This window comes from Lepidochelys olivacea (genome assembly GCF_965140295.1).
Source record: "Lepidochelys olivacea isolate rLepOli2 genome assembly, chromosome: 7".
In the NCBI taxonomy this organism is placed as follows: domain Eukaryota; kingdom Metazoa; phylum Chordata; order Testudines; family Cheloniidae; genus Lepidochelys; species Lepidochelys olivacea.
The window spans coordinates 103,101,368-103,118,555 of NC_140417.1; the positions used below are offsets into that span (position 1 = coordinate 103,101,368).

Below are 17,188 nucleotides of genomic sequence, written 5' to 3' on the forward strand. Positions count from 1 at the left end.
TGGCTTTTTAATCAATTTAGCCTTCTTCCTCAGTTGTGGCTTTTTGGTCGTTTAATAAAGTGTTCTTAAATAATTCCTAACTCTCAATCACATTTTTTCTGATTCCCAACCCGCACAGCAAGCTATATTTAGATAGTCACTAGAAATCCACGCTAAAAGTCTCATGAGCGTTCTCTCCATACTTCTGAAATCTTAAGAAAACTGCACATGCTACAATGTTGAGAAAATAAAGCTAGCTCAATACAAAGCTTTATTTTAGCATGGATTTCTAGTGACTCTACCTATAGCTTACTGTGGGGCTTGGGAGGCATGGATATAGGGTAGAGAGAATATTGCCTGCCAAATATGGTGTTAGAAACAGCTGAATTTTGGAAAGCAACTGATCTAAATATATAGCAGTTATATAGCAGAAATACAGTACAACTTAAAAAGCCACACAACTGATTTAATTGTCCTTCAGCCATATTAAGTAAAAATGTGTTCAAAACATGGTACTAAGTTTTGGCCAGGTATTTGGCAGCTTGAAACAGATTTCTATTACACGCTACTCTTCCCCGTCTTCCCTGCCCTTTGCCCCATAGCAAATCCTTAATCACTAGGCCAGAAACAGTACATGCTATGTCTATGAAAATTATTCTTTGATTTTTTTAGTTAATCTATAATCCAACACTGAGTGCATATAACAAACTCAAGATAGACAGATGCTTTGGTTGTCCTACTTTAGATTTCTTTTCTCAAGTTGCACACAGATGGGAGCACTTGATGTTTACACTCAGGTCATATATTAAGATGGTAGCTTGTGTATTCAGAATGTGGAATAACCATCAGATTAATGCACATGTCCAGTTAAAATGTTAGCATTTTATTGTAAAAGCTCCATCTCGCATTTAAATCCATATTCAGACAGCAATGCCTCATGCCTTCTGAACTAGATTACAACAGCTGGCACTTATGTGCTGTATCCTTTATGGTCTTTATTGATTCATCAGTACATATTTTTAAATGTCAAATCTATAAGAAGAATGTTAAATATGTAATCTCTAGAGTGGAGGATTAAATCTGAATTCTTCAATAATGCTGGAAAAATCGTGTTTCATGCTGACTTTTAAGTGTTATGGGACAATTTGAAAGTCAGTGGTTTCTAAAATTCTCTTTGAAAGGAAAATTTACATGTCATCAGAGAAAGATACGAGGCCATCAGACTGACAGACAACACAAGCAATTAATAAAACACAGTGGTTCCCTAGAAAGTAATGCTGGCATAGTACATATAACTACCACATGCATAAAAGAGAATTTTATGAAATGAGTGATTTTGTTACTAAATTTTGAAACTCGTGGATTAAAAGTTAACTTGAATAGGTTCTTGGAAGCATTACTGATGCAATTTAGTTAACACTTAAGATAGTTCTTTTCATTCGCAGATTTCAAAAGTCCTTCAGAAAGGAGGATGCGTTAAGACCAATTGTCCCAGTTTACTAATAAAGAAACTGAGCCACAAAGAGGTTCCAACTTGCTATATGATTATTATTTGTATTAGCATAGTGCCTAGGAGCCTTGTTCATGGACCAGGACCCCATTGTGCTAGGCACTGTACGAACACAAAACAGAAAGACCATCCCTGCACCCAAAAGATTAGATTCTAAATAGTTCTACTTTAAGTAATAATGGCAGAGAACGGACGTCTCCGGACTCTCAGGTCTAGTCTCCGCTTTCTAGATCACACTGATTGATTAGCAAAAATTAAATAAAAACATGGTTAATTTCTTTTGGACTGGGAAAAGTATCTTTTAAGTACTTCAGTCAATCCAGTGGACAAGCTCAGAGGCTACAGAGAAGAAAGGGTGTCATAAATATAAAGGGAAGGGTAAACACCTTTAAATCCCTCCTGGCCAGAGGAAAAACCCTTTCACCTGTAAAGGGTTAAGAAGCTGGGATAACCTCGCTGGCACCTGACCAAGATGACCAATGAGGAGACAAGATACTTTCAAAGCTGGAGGGGGAGAAACAAAGGGTCCTCTCTGTCTGGGTGATGCTTTTGCCGGGACCAGAGCAGGAATGCAGGTCAGAACTCCTGTAAAGAGTTAGTAAGCAATCTAGTTAAATATGCGTTAGATTCTGTTTTGTTTAAATGGCTGATAAAATAAGTTGTGCTGAATGGAATGTATATTCCTGTTTTTGTGTCTTTTTGTAACTTAAGGTTTTGCCTAGAGGGATTCTCTATGTTTTGAATCTGATTACCCTGTAAGGTATTTACCATTCTGATTTTACAGAAGTGATTCTTTTACTTTTTCTTTTATTAAAATTCTTCTTTTAAGAACCTGATTGCTTTTTTCATTGTTGTTAAGATCCAAGGGTTTGGGTCTGGGTTCACCTATGGAGAGGGGGTGTAGTGCTTGGGGGGATATTTTGGGGGTGGGGAGACGTTTCCAAGTGGGCACTTCCCCTGTTCTTTGTGTAACACTTTGGTGGTAGCAGCTTTAAACCTAAGCTGGTAAGAATAAGCTTAGGGGGTCTTTCATGCAGGTCCCCACATCTGTACCCTAGAGTTCAGAGTGGGGAAGGAACCTTGACAAGGGGAAGAGTGACAGATTGGATAAGCTATTTTGAGGATGATTTTCAAAGGAATGGAACAGTTGAACAGGCTTAGAGAGGAAAAAGCAAATATCCGTTTTGAGACTACATGCTGTGTGTATGTCTCTTGCGGAGCACCATGAATTCAAGTTGTGAATTCCTTAAGTAACATTTATTCTTCATGTTAGAATTAGACCTGTAGAGTAGTTTGAGTGATATGGCTACAGGTGAGTATTTAATGTCCTTCAGATTTTCTCTTTAATAATCTATTTGACATTAAAGCTCTAATTTAAGAAAACCAAAAGTGATTTCTGTAGTTATGGGGGAGTGTTTTGAGGGGGAGTGTTGTTTTTAATTTGTCTGTCAGGGAAGTAGAGGAAAGGAGGTCTCTATCCACAATGGGCGTAAATAGAACACTGGAAGGTACACAGAGGTTATAAAAGAATAAAGATTAACATTAAAATAATTTAATGGAGTTCCATTAATACTGGTCTTTAAAAATATTTTTGGAAGGATGGGGGGCACATAATGCAACCACCAAAATGACGGCATTCTTTTAAATAAATTCTAAGTACTTCAAATGATTACCTATAAGAAATAAACACTTCCATTCACTGACTAAATATTTTCCCATTTAGTATAACCAGAAAGGAATTTTGCGGGTAAACAGCCTGTGTGTTACATTGTAATTTTCTCAAGTTAGGTTGACTGTATCAATTAATGGTTTTTCTTTGTAAAAGTGTTATACAGTAAAAGCTTTGTTATCGGGTATGTTGGGGGAATGGGGAGTGCTGATGAATCAAAAATTCTGGTTAACTAAGAGGGAGGTAGTTTGGGTCCAGGAGGGGGCACAGGGCAGGGGACTGGGGCATTGGAGGAGGGTGTGGGGTGCTGAACCTCAGGTGGCTCCCTGCAAGCGGCGACATGTCCCTGCTGCTCCGAGGCGGAGGCGTGGCTAGGCGGCTCTGTGTAGTCTGTCCGCCCGTAGGCACCACCCCCGCAACTCCCATTGGCCATGCAGTTCCTGGCCAATGGGAGCTGTGGAACCAGTGCTCGGGGTAGGGTGGGTTGGGGGCAGCGTGCAGAGCCGCCTAGCCTAGCCTTTGCCTAGCAGCAGCAGGGACATGTCGCTGCTTACGGGGAATGGCCCGAGGTGAGCACTGACTGGATCCGGCACCCCACACTCCCTGCTGCGCCCCAACACCCTGCCCTGAGGCCCCTCCCACACTCCCTCCTAGAGTCCACGTCCCACACCCGCTCTCACACTCCCTCGTGGCTGTTCCTCCACCTAGGAGCAGCAGGGACATGTCACCACTTCTGGGGAGCCACGCGGAGCCAGGTAGGTAACCTGCCGGCCCTGCCAAACAGACTATAAACCAGACTTTCAATGAAGATCAGAAATGCCGGTTTATAGATCTTTCCAGCTGGTAAAGTGCTGGATAACACAGCTTTTACTGTAGTATGAATTCCATATCCACTAATATTTATCCACTGACAGTTTGAACTATTTTATTTCACTTTCTGTATATATACATAAAATGTAGAGTTTTTATGTCGCACAAGAAACATAAATAGGCACTGAATAAAAACTTTTTTTCCATTTAAAAATCCATTAAGCATGTAAGAAAATTTCCCATAAAGCAGAAGGCAATTATAACAAACAAACAAACACTAACAGACAGATATTCTACTTTTTCCATAAATTTAACAGATCCTCCCATAATATGTTTGCTTCCTGGTGTGAAAGGGACATTCAGAGAAGTCTCTGATGCATTTCACAACAATATTAGATGGAAGTTACACACAGGGGAGGTAGGTAAGAGAAATACTATGAAAGCTACCTTTTGCTGATTTTTGAGATCATCACTGTAAAAAACCTTCAGCGCCCTTCTCCCCTTACAGGCAGAATCCTCCCCATCCCCCAAAATGCTACCATCTAAATAGTACAAATTGATAGCTTACACAATTATTATAAAAGATTATACATGTGCAATGCTTGCTAGTGAAACCTCTGTGGTTTACTGGAATTTCTAAGGCGGCTTTACAGAAAAGTAGTTAAAACACCATTGCTATGTCTTGTAATTGCACAGTAATGAGGCAATTAAAATGATAACTCAGCATTTTGGTGCACAAAAAAAGTAAGGTAAAAGCTGGCTTTTACATAATTTGGTTTGCTCAGCGTTTTCTATAGAAATGTTCATAGAAGTATACCTGAACTGAATCATTACATTCCCTCCCTTAATGATTAAATAAAACTTCTTCATAACTTCCAAAATTCCCTCATCTTCATGTTGCAAACAAAGTTGAAGAACACTAATTTTAGACAGTGTTATTTCCTATAGACAATTAGAGTTTTATAAGCAACATTAAAATGGAAAAAACAAAACTAAAGCTTTGGTTACAATGAACAGCAATGATAGAGGACAAAAAAAGGATAAAACAACCACTTGTAATGATGTCATGTTCTTATCTTTGTAGGCTTTCATATCGGACTGGTCAAGACACAGCTAATTGTGACACATGCAGGAACAGTGCATGTATTATCTATAGGTAGGTTAAAAATTCTAATATTCCCACTTTTTATTGAGTGAAAGTAATGATTTTATCCACCAATGCAAGATCAAATGTTATTCACTATTATAAATTGCTATTTCAACAAGAAGAAAGGAGAAATAAAAGACCAGAAAATTAATCTTTATTTCACTATAAAATTCAATGAATAAAATATTTTTAATATTAAAACTAAAATATAGGACATGCATATAATCCATGAATGAAGCAGATTCTTTTCACCTCTGCTTTGCAAGTTTAACTGGCTGTTTTAAGCAACACGCTATGACCTGGAGGGTTTTAGCGTAATTTTGCATCTTTCACCATTGTAAAGAAAACTTATACAATCTTACAGCACTACTCTTATTCAGAAAAAATACCCAAAGGTCCTAGAGAAGACCCTGAATGTGGTGGAACAGGTGCAATTGCACTGCACTTGAGGAGGGAGCAGAGGGGTTTCTGGCACCTATGTGCCACACAGCTGATCTTCATGGGAGGCTTCTCTGGAACTGCCATAGAACGAGTTGTGGCAGCAGAGAGAATGGGATCTGGCCATTGGATATGCATGTACCTATACTAGTGACCATTACCCCTCTGAAGTAGGGAGAGGCTGCAGAGCAGCTCTGCATCCCTAACCCACTCCATTTACACAGGCTGTAAGCCTATCTTCTACATACAAAATTACTTCAGATCTTAAAGTCAAACCAGTGCAAAAAGAAAGGAGTTTCCACTGCTCCCAGATCTCAACCTAAGCATCACCTAAAATTAAACAAAGCAAACAAAAACTTTACCTCGTAGCAATCACTTGAAATACTTTTTTTCCCAAACTGAAGCCCTTAATGAATTAATGCAAACATCATATTATTTATCAGGATTGCCATCACCAAAAAGTAATAGTTATTGTTCCATGGAGAGCGCTCACAAGCAAACTTTCTGCAGAGAAGGATATATGAAAGTCTACAGGTTTCTGCACAAAATCCATTACATTTGCACTGCAATGCATGTTTTATGTAAAGTTTCTCAGAAAAAAAATCCTGCACCTCTAGTTGTTGCCACTTCAGATTGACTTCTAAAATGAATAATTCTATATTTAACACACCATTTATGAACCTTTTGTGTAAGTGTTAAGATCATTCTTAACCATCATAAGATTCATCATTTATTTCTCAGGTTTATGATTTACAAGTAAAACTGGATTAACAATGTACCCCCCTCTGATGCCAAACTGTACCAAGCATTAATACTAGTGGGTTTCATTTTAATATTGCTGAGGGTATATAGCATTTTCTGTACTATGTGATTTGCAGCAAAATATTTCAGAATAGCTTTTCATAGCAATCCTGCATTAGGATTGAGGAAGTAGTATTGGCCAGACCTTATAGCACAGATCATAATCAGACAGGCATGCACTAGACGTGGAAAAATGACACTTCATCACCACGCATTCTGTACTGTAGATCAAATACAGAGAAGTCCAAATTAAAGTATACAGGACATACCTTGCTTGCCTAACTTGAATAGCACCACTAACTTCATTAGGATGAACCACTGCCTTCTGCATACACATGTGCATGTTTAATAACATTGCCGCTCACATGCTTCAAGTTAAGCATTGGGTTGTTTTCAAGATCACAACCAATTAGAATAAAGTAAGCAGTATTTTGTACCATCAGAGCAACTGATGGACAGCAACAAATTTGGCTATGAAATTAACAGATTTCTTTACCAGAACCTTTAACATGAGATGAGAGTTCTGCAACAGCAAGAAAGTTTCCAAATTTATTGTAACACTGGATGTTTTAATCACTAGAGAGAAATCAGCGTGCACAAGTTGTAACCATGCATTTCATACTACCTCAAAAACAAGTCTTATGACGCTAAATATAAAATTGTGGAAGACAGTTTGGATTTACTGCATACATAGCTTAATTTCTGCAGACTATCGTATCGCTTTGCTGAACAGCTTAAATCCAGTCTACTCTGTAATGAAGTGCTCCAACAATCAATGAGTGTGACAGGGCTATGTCATGACTTTTATAAGGTGTTTTATACTGATCACACAGTTATTGTCATCCCATTGTAGTGAAGGCTACATAAAACCATTGGATGTCTTCATGTATTGCAAGTAACATTAAAAACAGTGTGTCTCAGAATTAAATTATCATCCTATCAAGAACTCCTTTTCTGTCTCCTGTCCAGGAGATGCTTATGAAAGTTATTTCAGGGATTCAGGGAACTGTGTTCACAAGAAAATGTGCAACAAGCCTATTAATTATGAGCTAGCTTTTTACACCTCTTACTCAGTCATGCAGGGAAATAATGACTTGCACACCTCATTTCTCTACGTAGTCCTGTTCAGACTGTGACCCACAACGAGGGGGAGGAACTGGGGCTATTTACCCAATTTTCCCTCCCTGCAAACAAGTGAATGAAGAGTGGACAAAGAGCAGAAGTCCCCAGTTCCATCTTCTCTGCTCAGCAGCTACCTATGATCACGAACGTGGAGACAGGAGGGTGGTGAGGGTGCTGCTGTATGAAGTGGGGCAGAGCAAATTAGGTATTCTTCCTCTAAGCAAGGGGGGAGAGAAGAAGAAAAAGTATAACTAACACAGCCACAATTTGCTCTCAGATCAGCTCTGGAGACTGGGCAGCTGTGCACCACCCCTTGCTCAAAGCAGACTGCAAAATTAAAATCTAGCCTTAAACGATAAAGAGCTCTGATTTTGTTTCATCTGTTTTAAAAAGAAGAAAAATTAAGAAAACAGATACTATGTTTATTTCCAATAGACAGTTCCAACCACTCAGTACTTCCATTTCACATGCAACTAAGAACCATAATCACATACATAATGCAGTAGTGCAGTATAACAGTAATAGTATTGCACACAATAGTCTAGTCAGTGTACATCTACTAGAATTAACAATTAAGCCTACAACCCTTCAGGCAGAAAGGTTGTAGATAAGCATCTCTGATACAAAAAATATGGGGCATTAAGATGTTTATGGAGCAAGGATTTGAAGAACAAAATGACAGGTTAATTACCCTATAATTAGTCTCTATATGTAAGGGCCTGTCCAGCTCCCATTAAAATAAATGGATATCATTCTGCTAACTTCAGTGGGAGCTGGATCAGGACTAGATGGTGCAATGTAGAAGGATGAACTTGCAATCTATTGTCAGTATCCTATATGCCTGCTGTACAATATACCGTAATAGTTCTACCACTGAAGTTAGCTAAATCACACAGCCCCTCCCTTTAACTTTACACCCATTATATTTATTATAATTTATAGGAAATTAATAGAGAAATTTACTTTAAAATGGTTCACTATAGGTGGTTCTGGTAACTCCATCTAAAGTGGCTTGATGCTTCCCATTACAAGACCCTGGTTTCAGTTGCTTATAACTTTGCCTAATTTCAATCATTTGGGCTGAAATTTTCAATGACAGGCAGTGTCTGAGATTAAAAGTTTTAGCAAAAATGCTTCACCTGTTTCAGAGATCAAGATTAGGGAAAAATATGCTGGCTGTGCAAGAAGACTGGGAGGGTAAGACTGAGATCAAATGAATAGCCCAGGGGAAAAGAAAGGGGAAGCTAGGCAAGGAGACTGAGATTTGGATCTGTTGAGAGGAGGGAAAAACAGGTACTTAGACAAAGAATCATAGAATCATAGAATATCAGGGTTGGAAGGGACCTCAGGAGGTCATCTAGTCCAACCCCCTGCTCAAAAGCAGGACCAATCCCCAATTAAATCATCCCAGCCAGGGCTTTGTTAAGCCTGACCTTAAAAACTTCTAAGGAAGGAGATTCCACCACCTCCTTAGGCAACGCATTCCAGTGTTTCACCACCCTCCTAGTGAAAAAGTTTTTCCTAATATCCAACCTAAACCTCCCCCACTGCAACTTGAGACCATTACTCCTTGTCCTGTCCTCTTCTGCCACTGAGAATAGTCTAGAACCATCCTCTCTGGAACCACCTCGCAGGTAGTTGAAAGCAGCTATCAAATCCCCCCTCATTCTTCTCTTCTGCATACTAAACAATCCCAGTTCCCTCAGCCTCTCCTCATTACTCATGTGTTCCAGACCCCTAATCATTTTTGTTGCCCTTTGCTGGACTCTTTCCAATTTATCCACATCCTTCTTGTAGTGTGGGGCCCAAAACTGGACACAGTACTCCAAATGAGGCCTCACCAATGTCGAATAGAGGGGGACGATCACGTCCCTCGATCTGCTCGCTATGCCCCTACTTATACATCCCAAAATGAGCTGATAGGGGGGAAAGGACTGAGATATAGACAGGCTACAGGGGAATGGGAAAGAAGGGGTCAGGACTGGGTTGAGAAAAACAGGAGTAGGAGAGTCTGTGACCAATAGAGAACACTTCACCTTCCTGAATCTGGAATGGAAACCAGTATTCCTGAGTCTCACCATTCCTCTGTCAGCAAAATAAGTGAAATCCATTAGCAAAATGTCTCATCCCCCTCTAGTGCTGGTCCACAGAAAGGATGAAAACCTACTACTGCTATCAGTTACTTGGTTAGCTCAAGTGGCAGGGGTCTGTGTGGTGGATTGAAAGTTTCCAACTCTGCTTATGAACCTCCTAGGGGGCAATATGATTCCAGATAATAAGTTTGGTTTTTTTAAATCTAGAAAATTATACACAAAAAAGTATGTTCAAAGAACATTAAGGTTGCACACAAGGTAAAGGCAGGCACTCAGAATACAGGAAATGGCAGAATTAAGTAGGTGTGTGTAACATTAATTTGCCCCTTCAGTGTCTGCATTATGATAGTCTTTAATTACACAAACACAATTTTTTCCCCCCACAGGACTCTTGCCTCATTCAGTGTACAGGATGTTCTGGGGATGGGTTATGTAGTGAAGGAGACTGTTGTCTGTGGGATGTCTACCTCATTTGTTGTAGAAGTTTGAAGTTTAGTGACTGAAACGGGAATGCAGTAAGAAATTCCTGCCTCTGCCACAGAGTTACTGTGTGTTGCTGGAACAAAATGTCCAAACATTTCACGGGTGGTCACTAATTGAGTGTTCATTTTCTTGGTGCCTGACTTGAGCCCCTGGGATCCAATTTGTAGAGGTGATGAGCATTCACAGCTTCAACTGACGTTAATGAAAGCTGTGCTTTGAACATGTAAAATGCTAAGTACTCTGAAAAATCAGGCCTTAGGTGTCTCAAATTGGGCACCCAAAATTCAGGTACACTTTTGACCATAATTCTTCTGTTCCTCCAATTGTGAAATGGGGATAATAGTCCCTCATTTCAGACAGTGTTGTGAAAATAAATTAATTAATATTTGTGAAGCACTCCGATGTTACACTGATACGTGCTATAAAAAAAATGAAGAAAATTAATAATTCGGTCTTCAGAGAAGGGTTTGCATCATAGTTGCCAACTTTCACGCGGTAAATAAGCACCCTGACTTTCACAATAAGCCAAAAATCAAGCTAATCCCATTTCAAAACAAGGCCAAAACAAGCCAATCCCTTAGAACCTCAAAACTCTATGTAACTAGATCCCCCTGGCGTGCAGTCTGGACTGTAGTGGCCCCACTGTGCACCCTGACTCTCTCCCCCGCTTATCAGGAGCTGATCAAAAATAAGAAGCAACAAGCTACAAGCCAAACAAGCGACAAGCCAAAAATTAGCCAACAAGCAACTCACACGCCAATTAAGCCAAAAACAAGCCCAATTTCTGCATTTCTTTTCGCGGGTTTGGCATGTCTGGTTTGCATAGTGTGCAATAAGTAAAGCATAGGGCTATGTATAGAATAAAGGGGATAAAACAAAATATTAAAAAGCTGCTCATGCAATGAGTACCACACATCCAGTGTACTGAATGGAAAAAATAGTATATGATCTCATAATTAAAGATAACCTCATAATGCATAGGCACCAGGGGGACAAATAACTCTCTCCCCCGCTTATCAGGAGCTGATCAAAAATAAGAAGCAACAAGCTACAAGCCAAACAAGCGACAAGCCAAAAATTAGCCAACAAGCAACTCACACGCCAATTAAGCCAAAAACAAGCCCAATTTCTGCATTTCTTTTCGCGGGTTTGGCATGTCTGGTTTGCATAGTGTGCAATAAGTAAAGCATAGGGCTATGTATAGAATAAAGGGGATAAAACAAAATATTAAAAAGCTGCTCATGCAATGAGTACCACACATCCAGTGTACTGAATGGAAAAAATAGTATATGATCTCATAATTAAAGATAACCTCATAATGCATAGGCACCAGGGGGACAAATAACGTTGTACAAAGAACCTTAAATCTGGCAGTCCCTAAATTTAGAGTACTTGACTTGGCAACCTTTATGTTCTCTTAACATAGTTTTTGTGTGTAATATAAGAGCATGTTCAAGTTTAAACAGGATAATAGTAGAAAATGTGTGAGTTTCTCAAATAAGCAATCCCCTCTTTATGTTTTAAACTGGTTTAAGTGAAGCACAACAGCACTTTTACAGCAATGAATCAATTGCCCTGCTGACTATCCAACTGCATCCAGTAATGTCAAGTGCAGCAGAACTGAGAAACTGGAATGTAGAACTGATTAATGTAATTAACTTTTTTCTGAAGATGACATTTTAAAAATATTAATGTGATCTAGCTTAATAGCTGAAGTCTAATTAAAGACCATCATGACATGGAAGAAGATTAAAAATGATTCAGTACTTTAAGTTTTTATCTTTTTCTTGAATTTGTAGTTTGTCAAAATATACCGAGTATTTTAGCAAACGTTTTAAGTTTGCGTTACTAATACGATATTTGCCAATATGTAATTTACATTTTCCACAGAGATTGCTATTACTTTTGTAACTTTTTAGATTTTTTTTCACACTGATAAGAGTGAATCACTAATACTTTTGAAGAGGAAAAAGTAAAAGAGAAAAAACTTTTAAGTCACTTTTCCCCCTTTTAAATAAATGGATAACTGATAAATCATATGAGGGAAAGCTCTACTGTGTATTGAAAAGTTAAACACTTTTTAAAAGAGAATATATTTGATTTTTACCTTTTGAGTAAAGGTAATAGCAGTTTTCTTGAAATTCTAACATTATAATGTGGACTTGGACCAAATTTTTATAGCAAAGTTTACCTGACAACACTTAGATATGTAGTCTTTTGTACATACAGGTTTTTATTATAAGCATCAGCTGGATAAAACAGGCCATATCCTGCTATTATTCTCTATGCCAAATTCCAATGAAAGTCAACTATATAACAATGAGAGGGGAAACAGAGGTCTCTTTTCCTTCAAAAATGCCATGCAAAAATAGACAGTGAAACAGGTGTTCACTGGATACTTAGACTGTACTGTATCGTACAGGCACATACATTCCCACTAGTTACTACAAAGCGAATGGGAGGGCCCAAAATTGAAGTCTCTATAGAAATCGGTAGGGCAATAATACACATTTAAGATCTTCTTTTCCCCAAGCCCCAATTATTTTTGCTATTAGAAGTAAACTAAACAGTTTGACAGGGATTAAAAACACTGACATACTACTGTTTACTTTCTCCCATTTTACAAGATAAGCAAACTTAACTACATCTCCCTATTTATAGCACATGTCAATTCTTCATTATCTTTAATGCAAGTGAAAAATTATCTTGTTAGACCTGGAGAGTGTAGGTAGATGGTTGTGTAAATATAACAACGGGTTCTGCCAGTGTAGTACCACTATTCTGTCACTACACTTCTCATGAGTCAATTGTGCTAAATCATACAGAGGTTTTGTGATGCAAACTACTAACCTACAGAGGTTAGCCTACTTTATGCTTTAAGTTCAAAGTCAAACTTCTATTAACAGAGAGCTCCATCACCATAACCCTTAAAGAATCAATATGAAGCCCTTATTACATAGCAATAGACTAACATTTAGTTAACATAAAAATATTCAGCATACTATGGAATGACACTAAGTTCTAGACCACATATAGGATAATGAAAATAGTCAAAAATCCCAATTTTAAGTAGTAAAATAAACTTAACAATTCAAGTGTTCATTTTGCTTTATCAAATGTTCCAGTATAGAAAATCTCTTCCATTAGCATTAAGATCACAAAATATGAGATCACAAATACATCCTTTCAGAATTGGCTATCTTTTACAAATGGAGGTATACCACTGAATTAGATTATAAAAACAAGAAAAAAATTAAATGGTGCACTATCAAGACAACTCAAAACTAAAGTCTAATGAAATCTTATCGTTAAGGGAGGTAATGGTATTGGTAAGCAGAAATTGTGCCAATTCAATCATGTCCAATGCCCGCTTGGAATAAAATCTTTGCAGCCTGTGTCATTATCTCTTAGTGCCCTTTCCATTCCTGCTTAAATTATTATCACTTGTGAATTTAAATTCTTTAACAACATGAATCAATGTGGGGCAAATTAGCCTTCTGTTTAATATTTTGTGCATTACTCTTAGGCATTTATCATGAATAATATGAAACTGGGAACATCCTACAGAATTCACAATAGATTTCACATAGGTCAGAAGTATTCTATACAGTCCATTCAAGGTTATTTTAGCTTCTGGAAAGATTCTTTTATTAACCAGATTAGTAGTCAATTTCTGCAGAGAAAAAAAAAACCTGATTAAACCAGACTATAGAACTGTAGTTATTGAGAAATATTACTGAAAGCCACATCAACCAATAATGCAGACATTTTCTACTCCTACAAAATTTTTAAATTGTATTTGCTATTTTAAACAAGTTTTGTCCTTGGTATTAAAGTTCTTCGGATGTTGAGTTCTGACAACTGAATTGAAAATAGATTATTCAAGTCTATGAAATTTAATCCTCTCAATACAACAGCAGCAAATGAAACAAGTTCCTAGGTTAAAAATCACAAAAAAGCTAATTAGATAGCAGAAAATCCTCACAGAACTAAGTTTCCCTTACCTATCAATGTCAGAAGTCTATGAAAAGGTCTATTAAATTAAGGTCAATATGGGATAGAGAAAAGAAGAAAAAACTTTTAGACGGAAAAACTGCCAATATATGTGCATAACCAACTGCATGTGCATCGCTTGTTTGTGAAGTATCAAACATACTTGTAGTAATATTCAATTTAAAACTGTGTAATTTTAAAATTTTGATATAAATCTGTTGGCCTGTATTTTCAAAAGCAACTAGTCACTTTGGCTCCAGAGCTTCAAAGAACTTACACATGAGTAGCCCCAATGAGTCCAATTAATTAAAAAATATATTTTTGGTAAGTTAGAAATGGCGGGGGGTGAGGTGGTGAATAAAGTGTAATGGTATTTCAGAGAGTCTTCTCTTCCCATTCCAATCGGACTACTTGTGCACATCAGTTAAGCTAGCATGTAAACACTTGCGGGATCCAGGCCTTAATGTGTACTCATGTCACATATTAGGTAATCAAGTGAACATACAAAAGGCACTACATTAGGCCTTAAGTATATTAGGAACTGACTGTAACCAAGCCACATGAGGTATTCTCAATAAATGTTTCAGTAACTGCAAATATACCTACAGTTCCACTGCATGCTCCTGTGTGTACACACACATCCTTGTTTTTACCTTGCCAAGTATATATGTTTAAATTCATAGGGCTGATTAAAAAGATAAATAGTACTGGCTAATAGATAGAGTTAGAAACAAAAAGATTCTCCAAACAGTGTTGACAGTGCAGCTTGATCATGATTGCACTGAAGTCCTGGCTCTCCTAGTTATGCCCCACTCTTACACCAACTACAGTACAACAGGCCAAATTGTGTAGTGATTTTATTAAATGTGTAAGAGACTGCCAAACTCCTTAATATACACAATGTCTCCTAGCCTCATCCTCCAAACTGTCATCAGACACCTTTACTTGTAAATAATTTTAACAAGGCATACAAATAAAAATCTTTGAAATCCAGTGCCAATCATTGGAATGATCCACCAGTTCAATAGTTCTCCACATCAGGGGGATGCTTGGGTTTTTATTTTTTTAATTTAGTCAAATATATGAAATTAAGAGCTATACATTCTAAAATAATTCAACTCTGGACTTAAGCCAACAAAAACAAAAAATACTTGAGATAAATGTTGACAGTTGTGGCTCAGTATTCTACAGTTTCCTGATCAGTGCATAAACATAACTATCTTATATGGTAAAGTAAAGTAGGAAAGGAAAACACCCCTATTCAGGAGAGTGGTTAAACACAGGCTTAGTTTTAAGCAAGTGTGAGTGCTTTTTTTTTAATTGGATCTAGAGCAAACAACAATGCTAAATTCTTTTGGTCAATTTATATTAATGTCTTCAATATTTAGTTTTAAGGTTTTCTTTTATACACATACACACACCAAATGTAAGTGTTTTAGGAAGTATTTTGGGAATATTCTATTGAACATCATTATATAAATTTATATTCTGATTTACAGAAGAGTTGAGCACCTTCATCTCCCACTGAAAGGGAGGCTACAGAGGCTTATCACTTCCAAAAATTCAGGATACATCATATTTACTTCCAGAGATGAAGTCAGTGGCAAAACCCCACGTTCTCTTGAGCTATGAACCAAAAAGAGAGATAACAAAAAAAAAGCAGAAAAACTGCTTAGGAAGTGACATGGGAAAGCAGGTTTCAAATGCCTCTCAGTCTGGCTATTGGAGCATTCAATATACTGTTACGGTCACTGAAGTTTAGTAACTTTAGTTACACAGATCACCTCTGAAGTGTAGTTCTGATCTGAGAAAAAACCATTTGAAAATGGTACCTTCTTATTGAACAGATCTGCTCCCTTTACACACTAAGTCATATTCATTCACGTGAATGAGAAAAGTACATTTTTGCTACTCTTACCCATTAGTCCGGCAGAGCTAGCATAGCTATGGGTGAGCAGTATGCTAATTCTTCTAGTGCATTAGCAGAATAATCCCAATTACAGAACCACTTGCACCTGTGCAACCCCACTGACAGCAATGGGATGCCCCAGATGTAACGGAATGCCGCAGAACCTTTATTAACAGTGATATGCTAGAAGGAAACAAATCTGCTTGGTTTTCTGATCCTAAATTTGCAGGATTAATAGTTTATAACAATTTTTTAAAATCTCTTTTTGTTGTAAAGTAAGCCCATTTTATATTCAGGCTATTGAGAAACAAACAAAAATAAATGATTTCAACTTTTGATAGCACCCATACCCTGCTCTAGACACCTTACAATAATTAAAATGAGTAATACTAAAATATATAACAATATACTCACAATGCCATAATAGTTGCCCTTAATAGTAACCATGCATCTAACTTCTCCACATTGTCATCATGTCAACAGGTTAACAAATCTGGGTTCTGGGACACGAAGGAAGGGACAAGATCCCGAATTCAGAGCCCATCAGAAAAATACCTTCCTCTTCAGCCCCATTCTTACTTAATCAGAGATGCTGCTAAATTAAGCATGTCTGCTGATTGTAATTCCTATGGTACTGTACCAAATAACAGAGACAATCTGTAGAATAGGAAGGGCCCTTAAACTCTATCCAGAAATTAACAGCCAGTGCAGACTACAGAACAATGACTACATGAAGCTGTAAAGTAGGCAGGCTTGTCAGAATTCAATTTTTTTGTTATTTTGTGGATACTACCAATACTTATTTTTAACCAGTTTTTCTATTTTTGGTTATTTAAATTTTCACAGATGTGAAAAATTATGGAGAGGGGTCAGACAATTTTTTAATGACAGTAGACACAGATTCAAAAAGTTTAAGCTTTATAACCATTAACACAAATTTTTAATGTTGTATTTTAAAATATACAAAGTAAATAGTCGTAAAATCAAATGCTAGTAAGTTCTCAATCAGCATTTTCTCATCTTACCTATCTGTAAATTTCAGTCATCATCAGTGGAAATATTTTTTCATCAGTTTGTGGATATAGGATAATACGACATTTATCGATCTTTACTTACCAGTAAAAAACCAAATCTTTCCAAGCCTAAAAGTAGGCGTGATTCTAATCTCACTAATATTAGTTTTAAAAGTGTAAGAAGGATACACAGATAACCTTTGCCAATGCATCAACCATGC

General features: G+C 37.4%; 2 protein-coding genes across 5 annotated transcripts in view; one reads left to right on the top strand and one right to left on the bottom strand.

The window, feature by feature from the left end:
- The window catches only part of DOCK1 (dedicator of cytokinesis 1), a 552,328-nt gene that overhangs the window by 352,976 nt on the left and 182,164 nt on the right, over positions 1–17,188 (bottom strand). The gene's annotated exons all lie outside the window — the stretch shown is intronic.
- Positions 1–17,188, top strand: part of INSYN2A (inhibitory synaptic factor 2A) — an 81,451-nt gene that overhangs the window by 50,667 nt on the left and 13,596 nt on the right. For 2 of the 3 annotated variants that reach the window (XM_084632951.1, XM_084632950.1), the window contains exon 3: positions 5,053–5,124. The exons of the other annotated variant lie outside the window; for it this stretch is intronic. In XM_084632951.1, the coding sequence (XP_084489077.1) occupies positions 5,053–5,124 (72 nt within the window). The remainder of the gene's footprint in view (positions 1–5,052; positions 5,125–17,188) is intronic. 3 annotated transcript variants of the gene reach the window in all.